The sequence below is a fragment of the Ahaetulla prasina genome, chromosome 4, assembly GCF_028640845.1.
Source record: "Ahaetulla prasina isolate Xishuangbanna chromosome 4, ASM2864084v1, whole genome shotgun sequence".
Taxonomy (NCBI): domain Eukaryota; kingdom Metazoa; phylum Chordata; class Lepidosauria; order Squamata; family Colubridae; genus Ahaetulla; species Ahaetulla prasina.
Window position 1 is genome coordinate 14,521,077 of NC_080542.1, and position 21,985 is coordinate 14,543,061.

Here is a 21,985-nt window from a genome sequence, read left to right on the forward strand (position 1 = left end):
GAGGCTCCATGCCCATTTGCACCACTCAGGTGACCTTGATGACCACAGATAAACCTCCAGGTCACCTTAATGACTCACTAAAAGAATGCAAATGGCCAGCTGTCTGCAAGGATTTTGAAAGGACCAGCTGCAAACCAATGACGGGTTTCTTCTCCTGTGTTGTGCCATGTGTGAGCTTTTCTGTAAGGAGTATAAATCCTTTCATTTCCCCACCATCTAGTAAGAGTTGAAGAAGCTTCTTGTGTGAGAAGCAAAATGTTTTTTTTAAAAAAACAGAAAGTCCAGTTGCCTTTTGAAAAAATCATCTTTGGGACATTCATTCCAAACATATCCAGGATTACAGGAGTGAAAGCAATACTTTTGTGGAAGAACTCTCTTTGTGTTTGTGGTCTTTCTAAAGAAATGTAAAACACGCACACGCACATACACACACACGATAGAACTCTACTAGAAAAGGAAAAATTAATGCTGATCTGAATTTGTGTCTGGAATTGCAGAATATTTACATATGCCTAACAACTTCTGGCCAAAGTTGTCATTAGTCATGGTAATTTGCCAATCCAATCAAGAAGAAATGAATGTCTAGGAGTCCAAAACCTCTTTTCCGTCTTCTTACTCCAATCTTTGCAGGGTATTTTGGAGATGCTATTGGCCTTCAGAAGGAAGCATCCATGGATGCCCAAGACACTTAAAACTGCCTAGCTATTGTCTTCTTCAAAATGCCAAATTTCTCTGTTTTTCTGCTGGAGAAGAATACAGACTTGCTGGATTAGAAGTGAAGGGAGGTTTCCCATGGCTTAGAGGATATAGAGACTTCATTACAACTCGAGAAGGTTCCCTAAGTACTGGTTTTAAGTATACAATACAATACACACAATAGATACAAACTTAAGGTAAACTGCTCTCCAAACTCGATTGCAGAAAATACGACTTCAGCAACAGAGTGGTCAATGTCTGGAATGTACTACTTGACTCTGTGGTTGCTTCCCCAAACCCCCAAAACTTTAACTTTAGCCTGTCTACTGTTGACCTCACCCCATTCCTTAGAGGTCTGTAAGGGGTGTGCATAAGCGCACCAACCTGCCTACCGTCCCTGTCCTAATGTCCACTTTTATTTGCATCACTTTCATGTATTCATAATCATATTTATACTTACATCTGTTATCTGATACATGCTTGACAAAATAAATAAATAAAATAAATAAATAAAATAAGGAGGTTGATTGCCTTCTTATTATTTTGAAATAGACATATAGGGCAGTTCTTTTGCTACTTACTATTTAGATAAGTCTTTAAAACTTCCTTAATGGGTATCTATCAAAAATTTGTATACAATCTGAACATGCTTTTTAACATAAAAGCTAACACTGTAAGGTAGTTCAGTCATCACTCTTACCTGAGGAACCTTGTAGATGTTCAGAACAGTTGCCCCATGGAGACAGATGTCAGGTCCCATAAGAACAGCAGCCAGATTTTGGGGGACCCCACATTTGTAGTTAGGAATGAATCTGCCCTGGGTGAAGGGAAGCCCCATGGAAGCAAGGTAAGTCCAACTTGGACTAAAATTGCTATTATAGATATGAAATCCCAGCGTGACATTTGGCAGAATCTGAAGATTTTCATTGATCTCCTTGATAGCAAACACTAAAGCCAGAATATGCTGGTAGTTTTGATAATATATTCTGTAACAAGAATTACATAAAATATTTAAAAGTGTCTGCTTCAAATGATTGGCATGTCCAATGTCTAATATCTTGAAGAAACTCAATTTTGCTACATCAACAGCAATTTAAATATTAATCATAGGTAATACAGTTCCCTCAGATTTTAATTGCATGTACATCATGTACAGAAATCTATATTCTCTACCTAGAATGAATTAGATATCATTTGTCATAACAGACTTTTGATCTGTTTTCCTGTGGCAAATAAAATGTACATTGAAAATAAATCAAGGTATCCTATGTTTCAGAAAAAGGTGTTTCTGGGTTTAGTTATTATAGCTCAGAGGAAAAATGTTCTGAGCATCATATAATTGAAAAGTTGGACTCAGAGCTGAAAAATCAATCAATCAGGAACATACATAAGTCCGTCTTGAAGCTCCTCAGAAGGATGCTGATTGAAATCAGTGGGATCAGAAAATGACGAGAACACAGAAATGATGCTACCAATGCTAACTTCTCCAAGCTGATAATATGTGTGATGAATAGGAACAGGCTCATTGTGTTCACACTGAACATTAGGATCCTGGCATGCCACTTGAGGCATTACTGTCAACAGTGATGCCATCAATGCTACCATCATCCATAGAAGGCTTCTTTCGGTATACAGATGTCCCTGTCTGCAACATGATTCTTGAAGGTGCCCAAGCAGAATAGTCTGACATGACTTCATCAGCTGTTTTTCAGGCAAGTAATAGACAGTAATATCTACCACTGTTTATACTCCCTGACTTCTACGGGCTTCTAGATTGAATGTCATGGAAAACATTAACAATGCTGTCAGGGTCAGGTTATTGTTTTGCCTTGGAGTCTCATAGGATTTGGAAGATGCAAACAGGCTAATTTCATAATGATAGAGAGACAAGCATCTGTATAGAGATTTTTTTACATTCACAACTAAAAAAAAAGAGGTCTTCTGAGATAGGAAGTTAATGAAAAAAAGAATGAAATCACTTATTTATCTATATCAGTGTAGAAATATGGAAACAGAAATAGAAGTAGTCAATAAAGCTGACACAGCTTTAAGAGTAGAACTAAGAATTACAAGGGTAGAAGACAGAATGTTTATTTTCAATTATTAGCTAAAACTACTCTTTAACCCTCCAGGACTCGTATTAACAGAGGTAACTTCCAAGTTAACTATAGTATATACATAGGAAGTCACTCTTCCAGCTTCTCTGTTGAAGTGAAGTGACTGTTCATGAACTCTTCCACCTTAGGAAGAGTCACATAGCAAGTGTCCAATCACCACCAAACCATTTTGACCTTTAATTTCATTGTGCTTTCTAATTCCCTCTTCAGGTCCTGGTACTTCTCCAGGTTCTCATATGTTGTGGTCCGCAGTAGCTTGTGGAGGTGGCAACGGAGTCAGATAGCAATGAGGCTGAGGAAGAACATGGGCCAGTCCTGGAGGCTGGGGAAGGCCTGGATGAGGGCTCTGCATCAAAGGCAAAGGTGGGGCCAAGGCCATTGGGGAGTGATGTGCAGATTCCAGAGCCTCCAGAGGCTGACAGTAGTGAGAAAGACGAACAGGAGGAGCCTGTTCCTAATTCATGCATGAGAAGAGCTGCCAGAAGGCAAGAGCAGCTAAAGCAAAGAGGACAATTCACGAGTAGGGCCAAGAGATGATTGGCCCCTCCCATAAGGCTTAAAAGACCAGAAGTGGCGTTTGGGCTCTTTGCCGGAAAACAACGTTGATAGCTTTGTCTTGTTGCATTTGTTTTGTACAGGTGTCTTCTGAACTTTTGCCAAGAAAGACCTTTGGCAGTTTGCCTAATTGGACCAAGTTTGGTGATAGGACTGAGGAATTGTGTTGCGAGGAATTTGCTTTAATTTAGTTGGACTACTGAACTAACTCATTCTCAGCTGTTCTAATAAAGTTTGTTTAGTTTTTACACTGACTGAGTTTCCTATTTCCTACTTGGGCCTGGGTCACAACATCAAACTCCTTCTTAACGTTGCTGCTATTTGGCATTGCTACCCTGTTTCCCTGAAAAAAGACTTCCTCTGATAATAAGCCCAATCAGGCTTTTGAGCAGATGCGCTCAAATAAGCCTCCCTTTGAAAATAAGCCCTCCTTGAAAATATTTAAACGCAGAACTGGAAATCAGGTAAGATGGCAAGAGGAGACCCATCTTGCTCCACACACCCCAAAATAATAAGACCTCCCCAAAAATAAGGCCAAGCGTTTATTTTGGGGTTCAAAAAAATATAAGACATGGTCTTATTTTCAAGGAAACATGGAACATCTATCACCATTGTTCTCTTTTGGCCCTTGTCTATTACCAAGTGTCTGGCTAGCCCCTACATGCCTCCTGTACCTTGTAAATTATCCAGTTAGACAAGATCTTCATTTTTTTCCCCAAAATCCTTGAGAGTATCAGAGGAAGAACATGAACAAAGGCTTAGGATGTTATTAATATTCCTTCAAACATTCAGAACTGGGGCTGTAGACATACACGTGTTTCTCCCCTTGAACACTAATACATTACACTGTCTGGTTTGGTCTTCAAAACAATTGAGAGAAACATGGCAAACTCTGCCATTTGGAAATATGCATTTGTAATGAACTCACCAAGCGAATATGCACTTGTCAAAGTGGAAGCAGGCTTATTCGTACACTGAAGGAAGACTTTCAGTCAACATGGTGGTATTTATTCTTTGTGTAAGGTCCCCAATCATGATGGCAATGTTACTAAACCTCTCCCTATTCATCATAAATATGTTCAGTCTAGAGATCTCAGAATTGTTGGCATTATTTCTCTGCTCTATGTCTTTTGCAGTCCTGTTGCTTTCATTCAACACCTTTCTCTGGAACCTCTTGATGATTTTATATAAGATTTTGCATATTTTTACCCCTGTCATGAATCAAATGATTCTCAAGGCAATCTCTACTACAGCTACCATCATCACATTTACAACCCTTAGAGAGGGCTGTAAAGCACTGTAAAGCGGTATATAAGACTAAGTGTTATTGCTATTGATAACAGAGAAAAAGTGATAGAAGGGGTTGAAGTTACCAGAACTTTGGGTGGACATAACTATGTTTTGTTGGAATTTAATATAATGGAAACACAAGCAACAGAACACAAACTATAAAAAATCCAAGGTACCATGCAATAAATATATGTAGCAAATGAACATCTAGGAGAAAATGAAGTTCTTCACATCCTTGAAGAAGATAAAAAGGTCAGACCCATCTAAATCATACAGAGGAAGCTTTATGATAAGGCAGGCACTGAAACATAAAGTTCTACGTAATGATTCTAGGACCACTTGCTGCAGCCAACTCACCATGGAAAAACTCACAGAAGGACAAGAATTGCACTTGTATTGAAGAAATAATGGAATAGAATGATTAAATAAAGGGACAAAATGAAATGTGAATATTAGAAATTAAAATATTTTAAAATTATTTTAAATATTTAAATTGAATAGTTGAATTGCCCCCAGTGAACTGTCCTGTGGTGAGTTGGCCATGGTGGTTTGTCCCACAATGAATTGATTGTAATGAGTTGGCCATGCGAGTTGGCTGTGGCTACATGTCCCATTCCGCTATTTATTTATTTATTTATTATTTATTTATTTATTTGTCAAACACAACAATATATATAAGTATAAGCATGAAGTAACCATACGAATTGGATACAACCAAAGGGAACATAACTACAGGAACGGTAGGCACGCTGGTGCTCTTATGCATGCCCCTTACAGACCTCTTAGGAATGGGGTGAGGTCAACAGTAGACAGGTTTTGGTTAAAGCTTTGGGGATTTTGAGAAGAGACCACAGAATCAGGTAATGCATTCCAGGCATTAACAACTCTGTTACTGAAGTCATATTTTCTACAATCAAGATTGGAGTGGTTCACTTTAAGTTTAAATCTATTGTGTGCTCGTGTATTTTTGTGGTTGAAGCTGAAGTAGTCTTTGATAGGAAGGACATTGTAGCAGATGATTTTATGAGTTATAATCAGGTCATGCTGAAGGCGGCGGAGTTCTAAATTTTCTAAACCCAGGATTTCAAGTCTGGTGGCATAAGGTATTTTGTTGTGATCAAAGGAGTGGAGAACTCTTCTTGTAAAATATTTCTGGACATTGCATATACCATATACTCTCTGGCTTAAATGTATACTTGGAAAAATGATCAGACATATATATAAAGAAAGATGACTTATAATTTTCTTTTCATGAGCTGGTGTTTATCGTTCAGCTCTGGTCTCATCACAATGATAAAACACTTGGGAAGAAAGATGCACACCAATAATCCAGCACTTGAAGAGATCATAGAGAAGATCTCCACAGCTAACATATATTTCCCCTTCGTGCTTAAATAAGTTGGAACAAAGCAAAGCCAAACACTGCAAAAGACCAACATGCTGAAGGTGATGAATTTGGCTTCATTGAAACTATCAGGTAGCTTCCTAGCTAAAAAAGCAGCAGAGAAGCTAACCAGAGCAAGAAAACCCATAAAGCCCAAAACACAGTAGAACATGATCGATTCCTCATTGCAAGCCAGGATGACTTCTTCAGACATGGAGTGCACATCAAAATCTGGGTATGGTGGAAAAAATGTCAACCATATGGTGCAAATAGTGGTTTGAACAAGGGAGCAAGAAAAAAGAATAAAAGTGACCATTCGTCCACCCACCCATTTCCTCATTTTGGAGCCAGGTTTGGTGGCCATAAATGCTAGAACCACTACAAAGGTTTTGGACAATACACAAGAAACTGCCACAGAGAAGATGAGCCCAAAAGCTGGTTGACGCAGAAGACACAAAATTTTGCTGGGTCTCCCAATAAACAGAAACACACAAAGGAAAGAGAGGAGGAGAGAAACAAGGAGAATGTAGGTGAGATTCCGGTTGTTGGCTTTGACAATGGGAGTATCTCTGTGTTTAATGAAAATTTTAAGCACCAAAATTGTCTTAAAACAAAAACAAAGAGAAAGGACAGTAAGACTGATCCCCACAGGTTCTTCATAGGATAAAAAGCTAATCTGTTTTGGAAGGCATATATTTTTGTCAGGGTTTGGATAATGATCATCTGGGCACAGAGAACAGTCATCCATGTCTGAAAAAGAAAAAAAGAGAGATGTACATTCTGGTTTATACACAGTATCATACAGAAAACTTAATTCATTCTCCATTGAAATTGTCCACATTTGACACTTTTATCAGGGCCATTTAAGGTGGCAATTGGTATAACGATAATATGTACTGTATGCTTAGCCCCATTATATCTTAAATCTCCTACCCTTCTCCTTTGATATTTTCCTCTCTGGACATGGTTGACAATCATAGCAGCAAAATGACTCCTCTTCTTTCTTGACCTTGCTGTATCCTGCCTTACAAGGATCATTACATAAAGAACAAGGTGGTGCCTATCAAGAAATTAAAAAAAAATATTTTTGATATATGAGTTTCAAGCATTATAAAAATTAAATTGTAAAGCAACCAAGAAATATCAAACTTATATCGCTCATACAGCTAAATAGGGTTTCACTTAACACAGTCAGAGCCCCAAGCATGGACATAAAACCATAGTTTTAGGGTCTTAGGAAAGGCCAGCATTATTGGGGCAATGATGGCATCCACAGAGAGATATTTCAATTTAGGGGAACTAGAGTAGAAAACGGACATTTTATAGGCTTTAAGCATTCTTTGTCTGATGGAACCTGAAATATATTCCCAGCTTGAATGCACTGAAATAATTGGGGAGATGATCTCTCAAGTAACCTTGTTCTAAGCCATGAAGGGCTTTAAAGGTTGACACCAGCACCTTTAATTGCATATGATAGCAGATCTGGTAACTAACTGAGCACAGAGAATAGTCCTTTCATATATGCCAAATAATCTAGTAGTCATTGACTAGATGGTCTGTTGCATTCTGCACTAGTTTCCTTTTCCCATGGGATTTCTACATGGGTTAACCAAGAGATGGTGCTATGAATTGTCCATCAATAGAGTGCCATTTTTATGCTGTATAAACAAAGGCAGACAAACCTACATTCATACAACTAACCTGAGGAAATCCTACTGGCCACGTGATGGAATCCACAGAGACATTGAAGAATTTGTCAGGTGGAGCTGTGGGATCTATTCTTCCAACTTTGACCCTAATAAAGGACTGGTTTGGGAATGTGATCCAGTTGATAATATCAAATCCGCCAATGAACTGTCCATTTTTGTCAAAAGTGATCTTTTCACCAACATTGTTGTTGAATGAGACACTTCTTAGAAAGGAATGGAGCTATAATACAGAGATAGAGATAAAAAGAGGGAGGGAGGAAGGATGGATGGATGGATTTATACTGGATATTTATTGTTTACTTTATTTTAGTTATAGACTAGCACCAAACAAATAATACAACAATCATTTGAAAACAAAGTGGAAGCAAAATATCATATTAATATAATAAAATGTAAATGTGTAAACAGAGAATTACAAAATAAAACAAAACCAAATCTGAAAAATCTACAAAATTACACTTTGTAGTCCAAATAATATATACATAAACCTTGATTTTGGTCACAATCACCCCACTTAGAGGTTATTTGTGTTCAGTCAAAATTCAGATATAGAAGAAGGCTACAATGAAATACTTAGCTCAGGTCCAGCTAGTAAGGAACAGATATTTTTATTTCTAGAAACAGTTATTTCTAATTCTTTCTTTTCTGTTGCCTGGCTATGGTGTTTCAAGTGGGGCATTATATACCTACATCCCAGAGGTGACCCAAAGTGACCCAAAATTTCAATTTCCAAATTATTTTACAATGTCAGAGAAGATTACCTTATTTTTTGGAGTGTAAGACGCACCAGAGTATAAGACGCACCTTAGTTTTTGGGGAGGAAAATAGGGAAAAAAATCTGCCTACCAGGCATTCATCTGGCTAACTTCAACACATTACTTCGCTGGTTTTGGGCATGTGCTCACACACGCTGGGTTTGGGATAAAAAACAGCTTCCTAAACACAGCTATTCGTCAGAGAGAGAAGCAATGAGAAAAGCAGGTGAAGCACGGAAGATCGCTTGACTCGCTAGCGCCTCATTAGGGCTGAAAAACAGCTTCTAAAGCACAGCTGATTGTCAGAGAGAGAAGCAATGAGAAAAGCAGGTGAAGCACAGAAGATTGCTTCACTTGCTAGCACCTCATTAGGGCTGGAAAAAAGCTTCGAAAAGGCTACATTCAGAGTATAAGACACACCCAAATTTTCAGCCTCTTTTGTGAGGGAAGTGTGTCTTATACGCCAAAAAATATGGTATCTACAGATGGTTAGAAAGGAGGGCATTATAACAGGCAAACTCTTCTGGTGCCTTTAGGGATATCTGTATTCTCTTAACAATTTTTTTTCATCACAATCTTAATAAATTTAACAATTTCATCAGGACTTTTTCAGGTGGCAATTGTACCAAGTATGTATAAGATATACTAAACTATTTGAAATGATCAGATAAATTAATACTTTCCATGAATTTCCTAAACCCATAAATTATCATCTTAAACCATGGTTGTTTTCTCCAATGTATCACACTACTTCCTTCATTCCAACTTACTGAGGTATTATTCAAGGATAAACAAGAGTAACTCTTACTAAATATATTATAATAATGAGAACAGAATATGTAAAAGGAACACATCCAACATATTTTCTGCTTCGTTTTAGAATAAACAATAGTGAACTAGGACCCTTAGAGCAAACATTGTAACTCAATGGATTTTAGTCCATTTTTACAGTTGGAGAGGACCATCTCCTTCCATCTACTTATAGACTCATCTTTATAACAGTTAATTTGATGGACTGAAGAATATTCAAAAGGTTGCTGTAATAGTTTTGTAGACTATCTACAAAATAATACCACTTTATAATGCCTTGGTAATGCCACACTTGGAATACTGCATTCAGTTTTGGTCGCCATGATGTAAAAAAGATATTGAGACTCTAGAAAGAGTGCAGAGAAAAGCAACAAAGATGATTAGGGGACTGCAGACTAAAACATATGAAGAACGGTTGCAGGAACTGGGAATGTCTAGTTTAATGAAAAGAAGGACTAGGAGAGACATAATAGCAGTGTTCCAATATCTAAGGGGCTGCCACAAAGAAGAGGGAGTCAAACTATTCTCCAAAGCACCTGAAGGCAGGATAAGAAGCAATGGGTGGAAACTAATCAAGGAGAGAAGCAATTTAGAACTAAGGAGAAATTTCCTGACAGTTAGAACAATCAATAAGTGTAACAACTTGCCTACAGAAGTTGTGAATGCTCCAACACTGGAAATTTTTAAGAAAATGTTGGATAAGCATTTGTCTGAAGTGGTGTAGAGTTTCCTGCCTGGGCAGGGGCTTGGACTAGAAGACCTCCAAGGTCCCTTCCAACTCTTTTATTATGTTATCGATTATAATTTTAATAAGAGCATAAAAATATTCCAGTAAGTAAGTAGTATATTTCACTTTAAGAATCATACCAATGTCCTACAAGTATTATTCATTAAAGTTTATAGGCAGATGTTGCTACTACACGTAAGGTACATTTCTCTGCTTTACAACTTACCTGCCATAACACTTGATTCGGAAACTTCTGCCTTCTTCCTTTCACTAATATTCTTTGCCTGGACTTTGATAAATACAGAGATTGCAAAGCATGTGCTACAGCATGAACTGCATTGTAAATATTATAGCTCTGGCCACTCATGCGTGTTTCAAACACAGATGTGGGAAGGATCTCAAGCCTCTCCTGTCCAGTACATTCGTTCTCAGACTTCTCTCTTTCAGAATCGGTGAAGAAACAGTTGAATGCCTGTTCCCAGAAATCTTTCCTAAAATAATCATGCTGGTTGCTGATAGGACTTATGCTTTCGAGAAACTTCGGAAAGTCTTCAATCTCCTTTGTGTGAACTGCAAAGGATAATGCACCTTGCAGGAAATGGATATCCCATGATCTATGAAAGGAAATCGAAGTGTAATCTGTCTGAGCTGTTGTAACCCAGATTTTTGTCTTTTTTGGTATATCCTCCACTTCTGCCATTTGGAGATACGTTCTCAGAAGTGATAAAGACTCCGTTTCACCACTTAAGACTACGACATTGGCTGTGCTGTTCATGAGAACGTGATATATATGGAGTCCTTCACCTATTTGATCATTAAAATCAACGTAAAAATCTACCTTAGGGAACTTTTGTATGAAATCAAAGCAGATGCCATGCTGGGAAAATGTAGGGAGCACCTCCTGTACAAATTTCTCTCCTTTGTCATCATTCACAAGAAGAACTCCGATCCAGATCCAGCTAAAATACAGCAGTAACTGGAGGAGGCCCCTACGTTGGTGGGTTTCCTCTGGAAACATTTGTTGGAAGTAAACTGCTTGAGTCTCTTTATCCATGAGTGGAGCAGAGCCATAGGTCAGCTAAAGGAAGCAAAAAAAACAAAAAAAGATTGTTGTGAATCCCTAAAAATGTGTTGAATCCTTGGGTGTCCTTGAGCTTAGATACTAAAATATGTTCCAAATATTTGCATTAATTTCCAAATTTTTACGGAGCTTGTCTGTCACCCAGGTCATGGTTGTCCCAAAGTTGCTTTTTTTCAAGAGGCAACTGAAGTTTGTGGTTTTTCTTTGAAGACATTTTGTTTCTCATCCAAGAAGCTTCTTCAGCTCTGACTGGATGGTGGGGACTGGATGGTGGGGAATATACTCCTTGCAGACAGCTAACACATAGCACAACATAGGAGAACAAAAACATCAGGACCAGATTCAGCATTCCATCTGCATTTAAAAGACAGAGGCCACTCTTTTGAATACAGCAAAGTCCACATTTTGGACTTTGAGAGAACCACTGGTTTGAAAGAGGGGTCAAAGAGGCCATCTAAGTCAAAATTGAACAGACCTCTCTCAACAGAGGGGGAGGGATAGAACATCATCTCTCTCCAGTCTACAACACAGTCCTTTCAGAGAAGGCTCCATACCCGTTTGCACCACTCAAGCGATCCTGATGACACAGATAAACCTTCACTAAAAGAATGCAAAGGACCAGCTGTCGCAAGGAGTATAAATCTTTCTATTCCCGGACCATCCAGCCAGAAGTGAACAAGCTTCTTGGGTGAGAAGTGAAACGTCTTCAAAGAAAAAACGGACAGTTCAGTTGCCTTTTGAAAAAAAGCATCTTTGGGATATTCATTTCCAAACACATCCAGGATAGAGGAGTGAAAGCAATATTTTTTGTGGAAGAACTCTCATTGTGTTTATTGCCTTTGTAAAGAAATGGAAAACACACACACACACACACACACACGAACTGTACTAGAAAAGGAAAAATTAATGCTGATCTGAATTTGGTGCCTGGAATTGCAGAATATTTACATATGACAAACACATTCTGGCCAAAGTTGTCATTAGTCATTTGTCAATCCAAACAAGCAGAAATGAATGACTATGAGTCCAAAATTTCTTTTCCTTCTTCCTACTCCAATCTTTCCCGATATTTCGGAGATGCTATTGGCATACAGAAGGAAGCATCCATGGATGCTCAAGACACTTAAAACAGCCTATCTATTGTCTTCTTCAAAATGCCAAATTTCTCTGCTTTTCTACTGGAGAAGAATACAGACTTGCTGGATTAGAAGTGAAGAGAGGTTTCCCAAGGCTTATAGGATATAGAGACTTTATTACAACTGGAGGAGGATCCCTAAGTATTGGATTTAAGCAGGTTGATTTCCTTCTTATTATTTTGAAATAGACATATAGGGCAGTTCTTCTCTCTACTTACTATTTAAATAAATCTTTACAACTTCCTAATGGGTATCTATCAAAAATTTGTATACGATCTGAATATGTTCTTTATCATAAAAGCTAACATGCTAAGATTGTTCAGGTAGTCAGTCGTCACTCTTACCTGAGGAACCTTGTAGATGTTCAGAACAGTTGCCCCATGGAGACAGATGTCAGGTCCCGTAAGGACAGCAGCCAAATTTTGGGGGACCCCACATTTGTAGTTAGGAATGAATCTGTCCTGGGTGAAGGGAAGCCTCATGGAAGCAAGGTAAGTCCAACCTGGACTAAAATGGCTATTATAGATGTGAAAGCCCAATGTGACATTAGGTAAGATCTGAGGATTTTCATTGATCTCCTTGATAGCAAACACTAAAGCCAGAATGTGCTGGTAGTTTTGATAAAATATTCTGTAACAAGAATTACATAACACATTTAAAAGGATCTGCTTCAGATTATGGCCAATGTTCCAGATTTATATCTCAAAGAAAGAAACTCAATTTTCCTACTAGTAATAGCAATTTAAATATTAATCATAGGTAATACAGTTCCCTCAGATTTTAATTGTATGTATATCATGTACAGAAATCTATATTCTCTACCTAGAATGAATTAGATATCATTTGTCATAATGGACTTCTGACCTACATTGAAAATACATCAAGGTATTGTATGTTTGAAAAAAATGTGTTTCTGGGTTTAGTTATTATAGCTCAGAAGAAAAATGTTCTGAACATCTTATAACAGAACAGTTGGACTCAGAGCTGGAAAAATCAATCAATTAGGAACATACAGAAGTCCGTCTTGAAGCTCCTGAGAAGGATGTCGACTGAAATCAGGGGGATCAGAAAATGACAAGACCACAGAAATGATGCTACCAATGCTAACTTCTGCAAGCTGATGATATGTGTAACGAATAGGAGCAGGCTCATCGTGTTCACATTGAACATTAGATTCCTGACATGCCACTTGAGACATTACTATCAACAATGATACCATCAATGCTACCATCATCCATAGAAAGCTTCTTCCGGTATACAGATGTCCCTGTCTGCAACATGATTCTTGAAGGTTCCCAAGCAGAATAGTCTGACATGACTTCATCAGCTGTTTTTCAGACAAGATAGACAGTAATATCTACCACTGTTTATACTCACAGACTTCTAAGGGCTTCTAGATTGAATGTCATGGAAAACATTAACAATGCTGTCATGGTCACATTATTGTTTTGCCTTGGAGTCCCATAGGATTTGGAAGATGCAAACAGGCTAATTTAATTTAATGATAGAGAGACAAGCATCTATATAGGGTTTTTTTACATTCACAACTCAAAAAAAAAGTGGTCTTCTGAGATAGGAAGTGATGGAAAAAAGAATGAAATCACTTATGTATCTATATCGGTGTACAAATATGGAAACAGAAATAGAAGTAGACAATACAGCTGACACAGCTTTAAGAATAGAACTAAGAATTACAAGGGCAGAAGAGAGGATGTTTATTTTTAATTATTAGCTAAAACTACTCTTTAACCCAACAGGCCTCATATTAACAGAGGTAACTTCCAAGTTAACTATAATATAAACATAGGAAGTCACTTTTCCAGGTTATCTGTTGAAGTGAAGTGACCACTTCAGTAACTCTTGCAGCTTAAGAATTACAACCGCAAGTGCTCCTATCACCACCGAACCATTTTGATCTTTAATCTCCTTGTGCTTTCTAATTCCTTCTTCAGGCCCTAGTACTTCTCCAGCTTTTCATACTCTTTCTTGATGTTGCTGCTATTTAGCACTGCTACATCTATCACTATTTTTCTTTTCTGGCTCTTGTCTATTACCACAGTGTCTGGTTGATTGGCCAGCACCTACAGGCCTTCTGTATCTGGATGTCCCACACGACCTTAGCACTCTGCTCTCTGATCCCAGCTTGTAGGTTATGAATCCCACTTCTGACACTAGATTCCTATGGACTCAAAACACAGAACCCAAAGCAAGTAATCAACATGTGCTGGTAGGATTCCCACTAAAGGGTTGTCGTGTCCCACCCCCCACTCCAACAAACGAGTCAAGGAAGTCCGTGACAAACTTGGCAATGAAGCCTCTGCAGCTTGCCAAGTCCCTTCGAGGGTTATCAGGGCAGGCAGGAGTCCAAGTTGTGACTTCAGCGATAGGGTCCGGTATCAGCAAACTCGATAAGACTTTGCTTGACTCAAGGTTGGAATGCCAAAAGCAGGTCCTTTATATAGGCTGTGGGGTGTGACTCCATGACTCAGCATTTATCCAGACCTGCCCCTCCCTTCCTTCTGCTGGCATCACCTCTCAGATCTCCGGAAGTGAGGATCCTCCCACTGTGAATTGTCTTCTGCTGGATCTGCTGTCTGGGAAAGGGAGGGGTCAGAAGGAGTAGGCCTGAGCAATTCCAATACCTGGCTGGCTTCCTGCTCTGACGGCTGAGCCAAAGGAACACACGCTGTATGAGTGAGGTTTCTCGGGCTTGTCCTCCCACTCCTGGAATCCTCTCCGGGCATGGGGCCAGGGCCGGGGGCTGGAAGCATGACAGGCTGTTCATCTTCATTATCAGACTCAGAGTCTGATAAAAGGCCTGGTTGGAGACGGGAGGGGCCCGGCTGAAGAGAGGAGGGAGGACGAGTCACAACAAGGATATTGAGAAAGACCTCATCCCACAAAAGGATATTCTCATGTTTATACATCTCAGAAAGGAGGAACAAACTAATGCATAAGATGTAAAGACAGTATATACTGATAGGTAAAGGGTCTCAGGTTAATATAGGTAATGGAACTCAGGTTGATTGTGCCTGTTTATTGTCAGAAACAAAAGGAAGCAATGAAGCAATAAATGATGGCAGAAAGGAATAAAGCAATAAAATGGGGGGGATCCCCCATAAATCAAGAGGAGGGGACAGTTTGGGAATGTCCGATGCCAAAGGAAAACATCTCCCATAGCAAATCAAAGGGATTCTTAGAAAATATATAGAGATAAAAGTCTGTTATTCACTGTCTATATCTTCTAAAATTGGTTTTTCCCGCAGTACTGTATTCTTTTCCTACTTTCATGAATAGACTCTTATTTTTCCTTGTTATACAGATAGTCCTTGACTTATAACCATACATTTAGTGAGAATTCAAAGTTGCAATGTCATTGGAAAAAATGACTTATAACTGTTTTCCACATTTATGTCTGTTGTAACATCCCTGTGCTGACGTAATCAAAATTTTGATGCCTGGAAATTGACTCATATTTATGACCGTTGCAGTGTCCTGGGGGTCATGTGATAACCTTTTGTGACCTCTGAGAACCAAAGTTAATGGGGAAGCCAGATTTACTTAACTATGTTACTAACTTAACAATTGCAACGATTCACTTAACAGCTGTGGTGGGAAAGGTCATAAGATGAAGCAAAACTCACTTAACAACTGTCTTGCTTACTGATAGAAAATTGGGGCTCAATTGTGGTCGTTATTGTAATGAAAATTACTGGTTATCTTCATAACAAGAAATACAGGTAGGTAGCACAACTCTGAATAAACATGAAGCAGAAGGAAAAATATATTTCATTTCATTTCATCTATTTTTTCCATATTATTGAAATATAGAAACAGGTTGCAATGAAAATAAATGAAAGTCTTTTGTAAAATGCAGTTAAATGAATGGGATTCACAAAGTCAATATGTTTTCATTTTGAAGAAGCCTAACAAATTCAAAACTGATATCCTATAATACTATGTTAACTATATATTCATAAAATGGAAGTTACCTTTTGCTATATTTATTGTAAGTAGTGCTTTATGAATTGAAAGTATAAAAACCATGAAAATGTCTCTACAAACATTGAACATTGTTGGAGTCAATATTTGAAATATCCTAACAGGAACCAAGACACCTAGATTATCAATTTCAAGTTCAAAATGAGTGTTGAAATGGGGACAGTGTTAGGTCAAAGAATTTTGGAAAACGATGAAAATGTAGCAACTTAGACTTAGAATAACTTTTTTTGTCATTTTAAATGTATACTAATTGGCATATATTAAATTGAAATTTCATTGCATACACCTCTCAAAGGGTCACCACCTTTAATATACACTACGTAAACATGACAAAATAAATAAATACAAAATTATGCATATACCCTTATACCTACATATATTATATGACATGAACAACACAGTCTAGTTTAGATGCATACATGTAGACTTGGGTTACTAATTCCACTTGATGAGTTGCTCTCTGTGGTTTAGGTCAGGTCTGAAAACAATGATGTAGCACTTTGGCAAGAATATGAACCCCAGTAATGCAGCACTGGAGGACAAGATGGAGAAGACCTCCACAGCTACCATGGCTTTGCCTTTTGTGCTCAGGCTGGAAAGAAGGAGACCCACACACTGCAAAAGGCCAACATGCTAAAGGTAATGAACTTGGCTTCATTAAAGCTGTCAGGTAAGTTATGGGCAAGAAAAGCCACATAAAGCTGGCAATGGCCAAGATACCCATGTAGACCAAAATACAGTAGAAAAAGAAAGCTGACCCCCTCATTGCATTGTAAAATCATTTCTTGGAGCTCTGAATGCATGTCCAACTCAGGGAATGGGGGAGATGTTGACAACCAAATAATACAAATCCATACTTGGAATAGTTAATAGAAAAGGATAGTCCAAAAAGCCAATGTTTTCCGTACCCATTTCCTCATCTGAGATCCTGGTTTAGCGGCCATGAAATCCACAACCACTGTCATGGTTTTGGCCAGTACACTAGAAATGGCCACGGAGAAAGTGACACCAAACATTGATTGTCAGAGAAGGCAGGTCACTTTGCCAGGTTGGTTGAGGAAAAAGAGAGACAGGTTGTCACTTTGACAGGTTGTTGGCTTTGACAATGGAAGTATCCAGGGATGAAATCTAAAAATTTTCCCTACTGGTTCTGTGGGCGTGGCTTAATTGGTGGGTGTGGCTTGGTGGTCAGATGACTGGGTGGGCGTGGCCAATAACAATAAATAATAAAAATAATTTAAAAAGTATACAAAACAATAAGAGATACAAAACAAAAAACCAGCTTTCACTCTTTACACACACACAATACAACACAACTGACTTACATACAATGTAAAAGCAGCTCCATTTCACCCAAAATGACCCCTGCAACAAACAGGAACCTCACACTTTCACACTTTACACACACATAACACAACTGACACACACACACACACACACACACACACACACACACACAAAATGCCACATACAGCTTTGTGAGATTCGGTGTGTTTGTGTAGTTACAGAAACACACCAAATCTCAGAAAGCTGCACAAATATTTTATTTTATTATTTTATTTATTTATTTATTTAGATCAGGGTTCTCCAACCTTAGTAACTTTAAGGTTTGTGCACTTCAACTCCCAGAGTTCCTCATTCAGCAAAGCAGGCAGTCAAAGCAGGCTGAAATCAGTAGCTGAAGTAAAGCATGGTGTTGCCAGTCCGAAAGGAGCAGTAATTAAAGGTAAGTGAGGAGGAGGCATTGGGTGGGCATGGGTAGGGGCTCTTGTAAGTGGGGGCTGTTAAAAATGATTTTAAAAGCCTGTGAGGATCAGGCAAGTCATCTGGGATCGCCAGAGGAAAAAAAAAATTTAAAAGCTCCTCTGATGATCTCAGCTGAAGTTCCCTCATAGCAGCCCAGAACCTCTTAAAATAATTGTTTTAACAAGCTCTTCGGCCAAGGAGCTTGTAGAAATGTTTTTAAAGGTTCTGTTGATGAGGAACTCAGGTGAGATCGCCAGAGGAGGCTTTTAAAACTTTAAAAAAAGAGTTTAAAGGCTCTGCCAATCTCAGCTGAGCCGCAGGTTCCTCAAAGGCTTTTTTTTTTTTACTTTTAAAGGCATGTTTTCAGCTGAAGAAAAACTGCTTTTAAAATTAAAAAAAAACCCCACCTCTGCTGATGGTCCGGCTCAGCAGAGGCAGGGGGTGGGGCCAGGGATTTTTGTTACCAATCCTCCGAATCAGCAGCTGCCATTGCTACCAGATCAGGTGAGCCAGTCTGAACTGGGAGTATTTCACCCCTGGAAATATCTCTGTGCTTAATAAAAGTTCCAAGTACCCAAGATGTCAAGAAGAAGAGCTGCTGAGGCTAAACCAATTCCTGTTGTTGTTAGTTGCAAAGTCATGTCTGACCCATTGCGACCTCATGGAAAACGTTCCTCCAGGCCTTCCTGTCCTCTACCATCCTCTGGAGTCCATTTAAGCGCACATCTACTGCTTCAGTGAGTCCATCCAGCCACCTCATTCTCTGTCATCCACTTCTTCTTTTGCCCTCAATCTTTCCCAGCATTAGGCTCTTCTCAAGTGAGTCCTTCCTTCTCATTAGGTGGCCAAAGTATTTGAGTTTCATCTTTAGGATCTGGCCTTCTAAAGAGCAGTCAGAGTTGATTTTTATTTTATTTATTTATTTATTAAATTTTTATATCGCCCTTCTCCCAAAGGACTCAGGGCGGTGTACAGCCAAAGATAAAACACAGTACATAAACAATTAAAACCAACAATTAAAACCTAGCAGATTACAAAAAGGCTGACAATTAAAAGTATAAATTTAAAAGTTATAAAAATTTAAAAAACCCAGAACAATAAAAACCCCAATTTAAAATTAAAACTATTATGCCAGTCCTGCTTGAATAAATAGATGTGTTTTTAGATCACGATCTCCTCTAGGACTGACTTGTTTGTTCACCTTGCAGTCCAAGAGACTCACCATTTCCTAAGGTTTCCTAAAAGGTTAGAAACACTGCCGATTTCAGGATACATCCTTTCTTTTTTCCTTTTTATTTGGATAATGATCTTCTGAACATTCAAAACAGTTCATCCGTATCTGGAAGGAAAATCAAGGAATTTGTCATCTAGACATTCCAAATTATTGAAAATCACCTTATTATTTGTATGCATCCAAGTAGTTTATTAAAGTTTGCTTAAATATAATGAAAATTGGTACAATGCCTAACCTATCATTTTGATTTGAAATCTTCCCTTCTGAGCATGGAACACAGTCATGGCAGCAGAACTGATCCCCCTCAATCCCTTTCTTCCAGGATCCAGGGCAACAAGGGTCATTACCAGAGGTGGTATTGAGCAGGTTGTGACCAGTTCTGGAGAACCAGTAGCGGAAATTTTGAGTAGTTCAGAGAACCAGTAGTAAAAATTCTGACTGGCCCCGCCCCCATCTATTCTCTGCCTCCCAAGTCCCAGATGATATGGAGGAAATGGGGATTTTACAGTATCTTTCCCCTGGAGTGTGGTGGGAATAGAGATTTTGCAGTATCCTGCCCCTGCCATGCCCACCAAGCCACACCCACAGAACCAGTAGTAAAAAAAATTGAAACACACTACTGGTCATTACATCTAGAAAGTGGAAGAACCTGGTGATAAACATAAAAGTTTTTGAATTCGGAGATCCTTAAAACAGTTTGTAAATTTTGTCCTTTACAAAGGGAAAATATTTTTGACAAAAAATACTGAATTCATCAGCTTCATTAACAATTTAAAAATATGTAGAAAATACAATGACGTACAAAAGGTCCTGTTTGAAGGGCAAGGTGTTTAAATAATTTAACAAGATAACAATGTCACGGAAACATGGCCACTCTTGTGATTCTAAATGGAAATGCAAATGAAATATGCAAGCACGCTTTTCTATTGTGGTGTCATTTTGTCAGTTTGACAAATGTTTAATCGTCAACAACATTTGAAAATAATATGCCATTTCTTTATTTAAAAAGAAAACCAGAAATCAGATTTCTACATGAACTGCATTAAATATGGGATCATAATGGATTAATCATAGCCAATTCAGTAATTGATACCTGGTACCAGACAATTGGATCTTCATCCATGAATATATTTTTTCTCTTTTGGAGCCTGGAGATCTATCTTTCCAACTCTAACTCTCTGAAAGGATCTGTTTGGAAACATGATCAAGTTGGTGATGTTGAATCCACCTGTTGCTTCCCCTTCCTCATTCAAGAACATTCTCTGTCCAGCTTAAAAGAAATGCCTTGAAGAAATGAATGGAGCTACTTGAAAGAGAATGAAAGAGAAAGGGGGTTGAATACAATGTAGAAGAGAGGAGAACACTATATTCAAGTTTCATTGATGTATTTTTCCCATTCCTATAACAATTATTAAATATGTACATTTAGAAATTTGATAACTGATATTTCATAGAAATGTACATGAATTATTATTATTATTATTATTATTATTCAAAACGTTTTACAAAAAAATGTTTCCCACCCTTTCCCCCCCAACCCCCCTCCCTTCACTAATCCCTCCCCCCTCCCCCCTGACTTCCCGGATGAAGCACAAGGTATAGATAAAAATAAAACAAACATATACTAAGAAGATTTTCCCCCAAAACTATTATACCAATTTTCCCTCTCTAGCTCTGACTTCCTCCTAACACAACCAAAATCCTTCAAGAAAATAAAATAAAATAAAAAAATTAACAATTAAGAATAACAAAATATGTAAATCAATAAAACAAATTAATCCTAAAGTATTTAAAACCAACTAAAACATAAAAATCCAATCCAATTCAAAGAATATCTCCCTTATAGCTTCTATAACCATATAATTTTTCCCCCAGGTCTTTCTTACATAAACTCTTTCAAAATTATTCTATTCAAAATACAATACAACTCATTATAAAATTTCAATACCAAGAATTACAGTAGCTATTCAAATTTAGTCCATCCTCGTCAAAATCCAGTATAAATCCAAATACCTAGTCTTTTATAATAGATATAAAACATATAATCAACCCATTTCTTCCAGATCTTCCTCACTTGTCTTTCAGGGACAGTAATATTTTTGTCTGTTAATAATTCAAAGGGTAATACTTGTGTCTCTTGCCATTTTTTTTGATACATTAATCTCTGTCTTTCCTTCATTTCTCCTTTTGAAAAGTCAGTCACAATATTACCTAATAGATCCTTATGTTCAAAAATCCACAAATTACTACCATATATTCCATCGATCCAAAGAAAGAATTCTTGAAAAGCATTAAGCCTGTAAATTTTTTCAGTTCGGGAGACAGCCTCCTGTAGCACAAATTCTGACATTTCATCCAAACTATTTAAAGGAAACTTCTTTACATCAACTTGTTTATTCAGGATCATATCTTCATATTTATCCATTTTTATTTGTATCTCATCCATTGCATTTAAGTCCTGTTTGAGTTCGTATTTTTGAATAATTAAATACATTCTTTCTGTGTAATCCTGTATAAAGTCACGAATCCATTCTTCTGAAAAAACCTTCATGGCAAAGTTCTTACTGAAAATCCCCTTATGAAATACTTAAACAACGTAATATAATCCAACAATCCAGAATCCAACACAATATGATGAAGTCTCCATTCAGTTTCGATTTCGCAGCAAGGCTGATCTATTTGCAGTTAGTCTAAAACGCCATTTTAAGAGAAGGAAAAAAATAATAATTTTTCTCTCTTTAAA

General features: G+C 37.9%; 1 protein-coding gene across 1 annotated transcript; it reads right to left on the reverse strand.

Annotated features, from left to right (window-relative positions):
* Nucleotides 1-2,966: 2,966 nt before the first annotated feature.
* Nucleotides 2,967-13,458, reverse strand: LOC131197963 (vomeronasal type-2 receptor 26-like). Its single transcript, XM_058182469.1, has 7 exons — nucleotides 13,274-13,458; nucleotides 12,605-12,890; nucleotides 10,270-11,121; nucleotides 7,744-7,971; nucleotides 6,976-7,102; nucleotides 5,948-6,792; nucleotides 2,967-3,068 (listed from the first exon to the last, which is right to left on the reverse strand). Exons 1-7 carry the CDS (start codon nucleotides 13,456-13,458, stop codon nucleotides 2,967-2,969), a joined length of 2,625 nt encoding a protein of 874 aa, XP_058038452.1.
* Nucleotides 13,459-21,985: the final 8,527 nt, after the last annotated feature.

Coding starts and splice junctions, on each gene's coding strand:
- LOC131197963 (XM_058182469.1), bottom strand. CDS start 13,458: ATGTCTCAAGTGGCATGTCAGGAATCTAATGTTCAATGTGAACACGAT. Junction 11,122..12,604: donor ACATCTACAAGGTTCCTCAG/GTAAGAGTGACG, acceptor TGCTTCCTTTAG/CTGACCTATGGCTCTGCTCC. Junction 7,972..10,269: donor CGAATCAAGTGTTATGGCAG/GTAAGTTGTAAA, acceptor TCTGTATTATAG/CTCCATTCCTTTCTAAGAAG.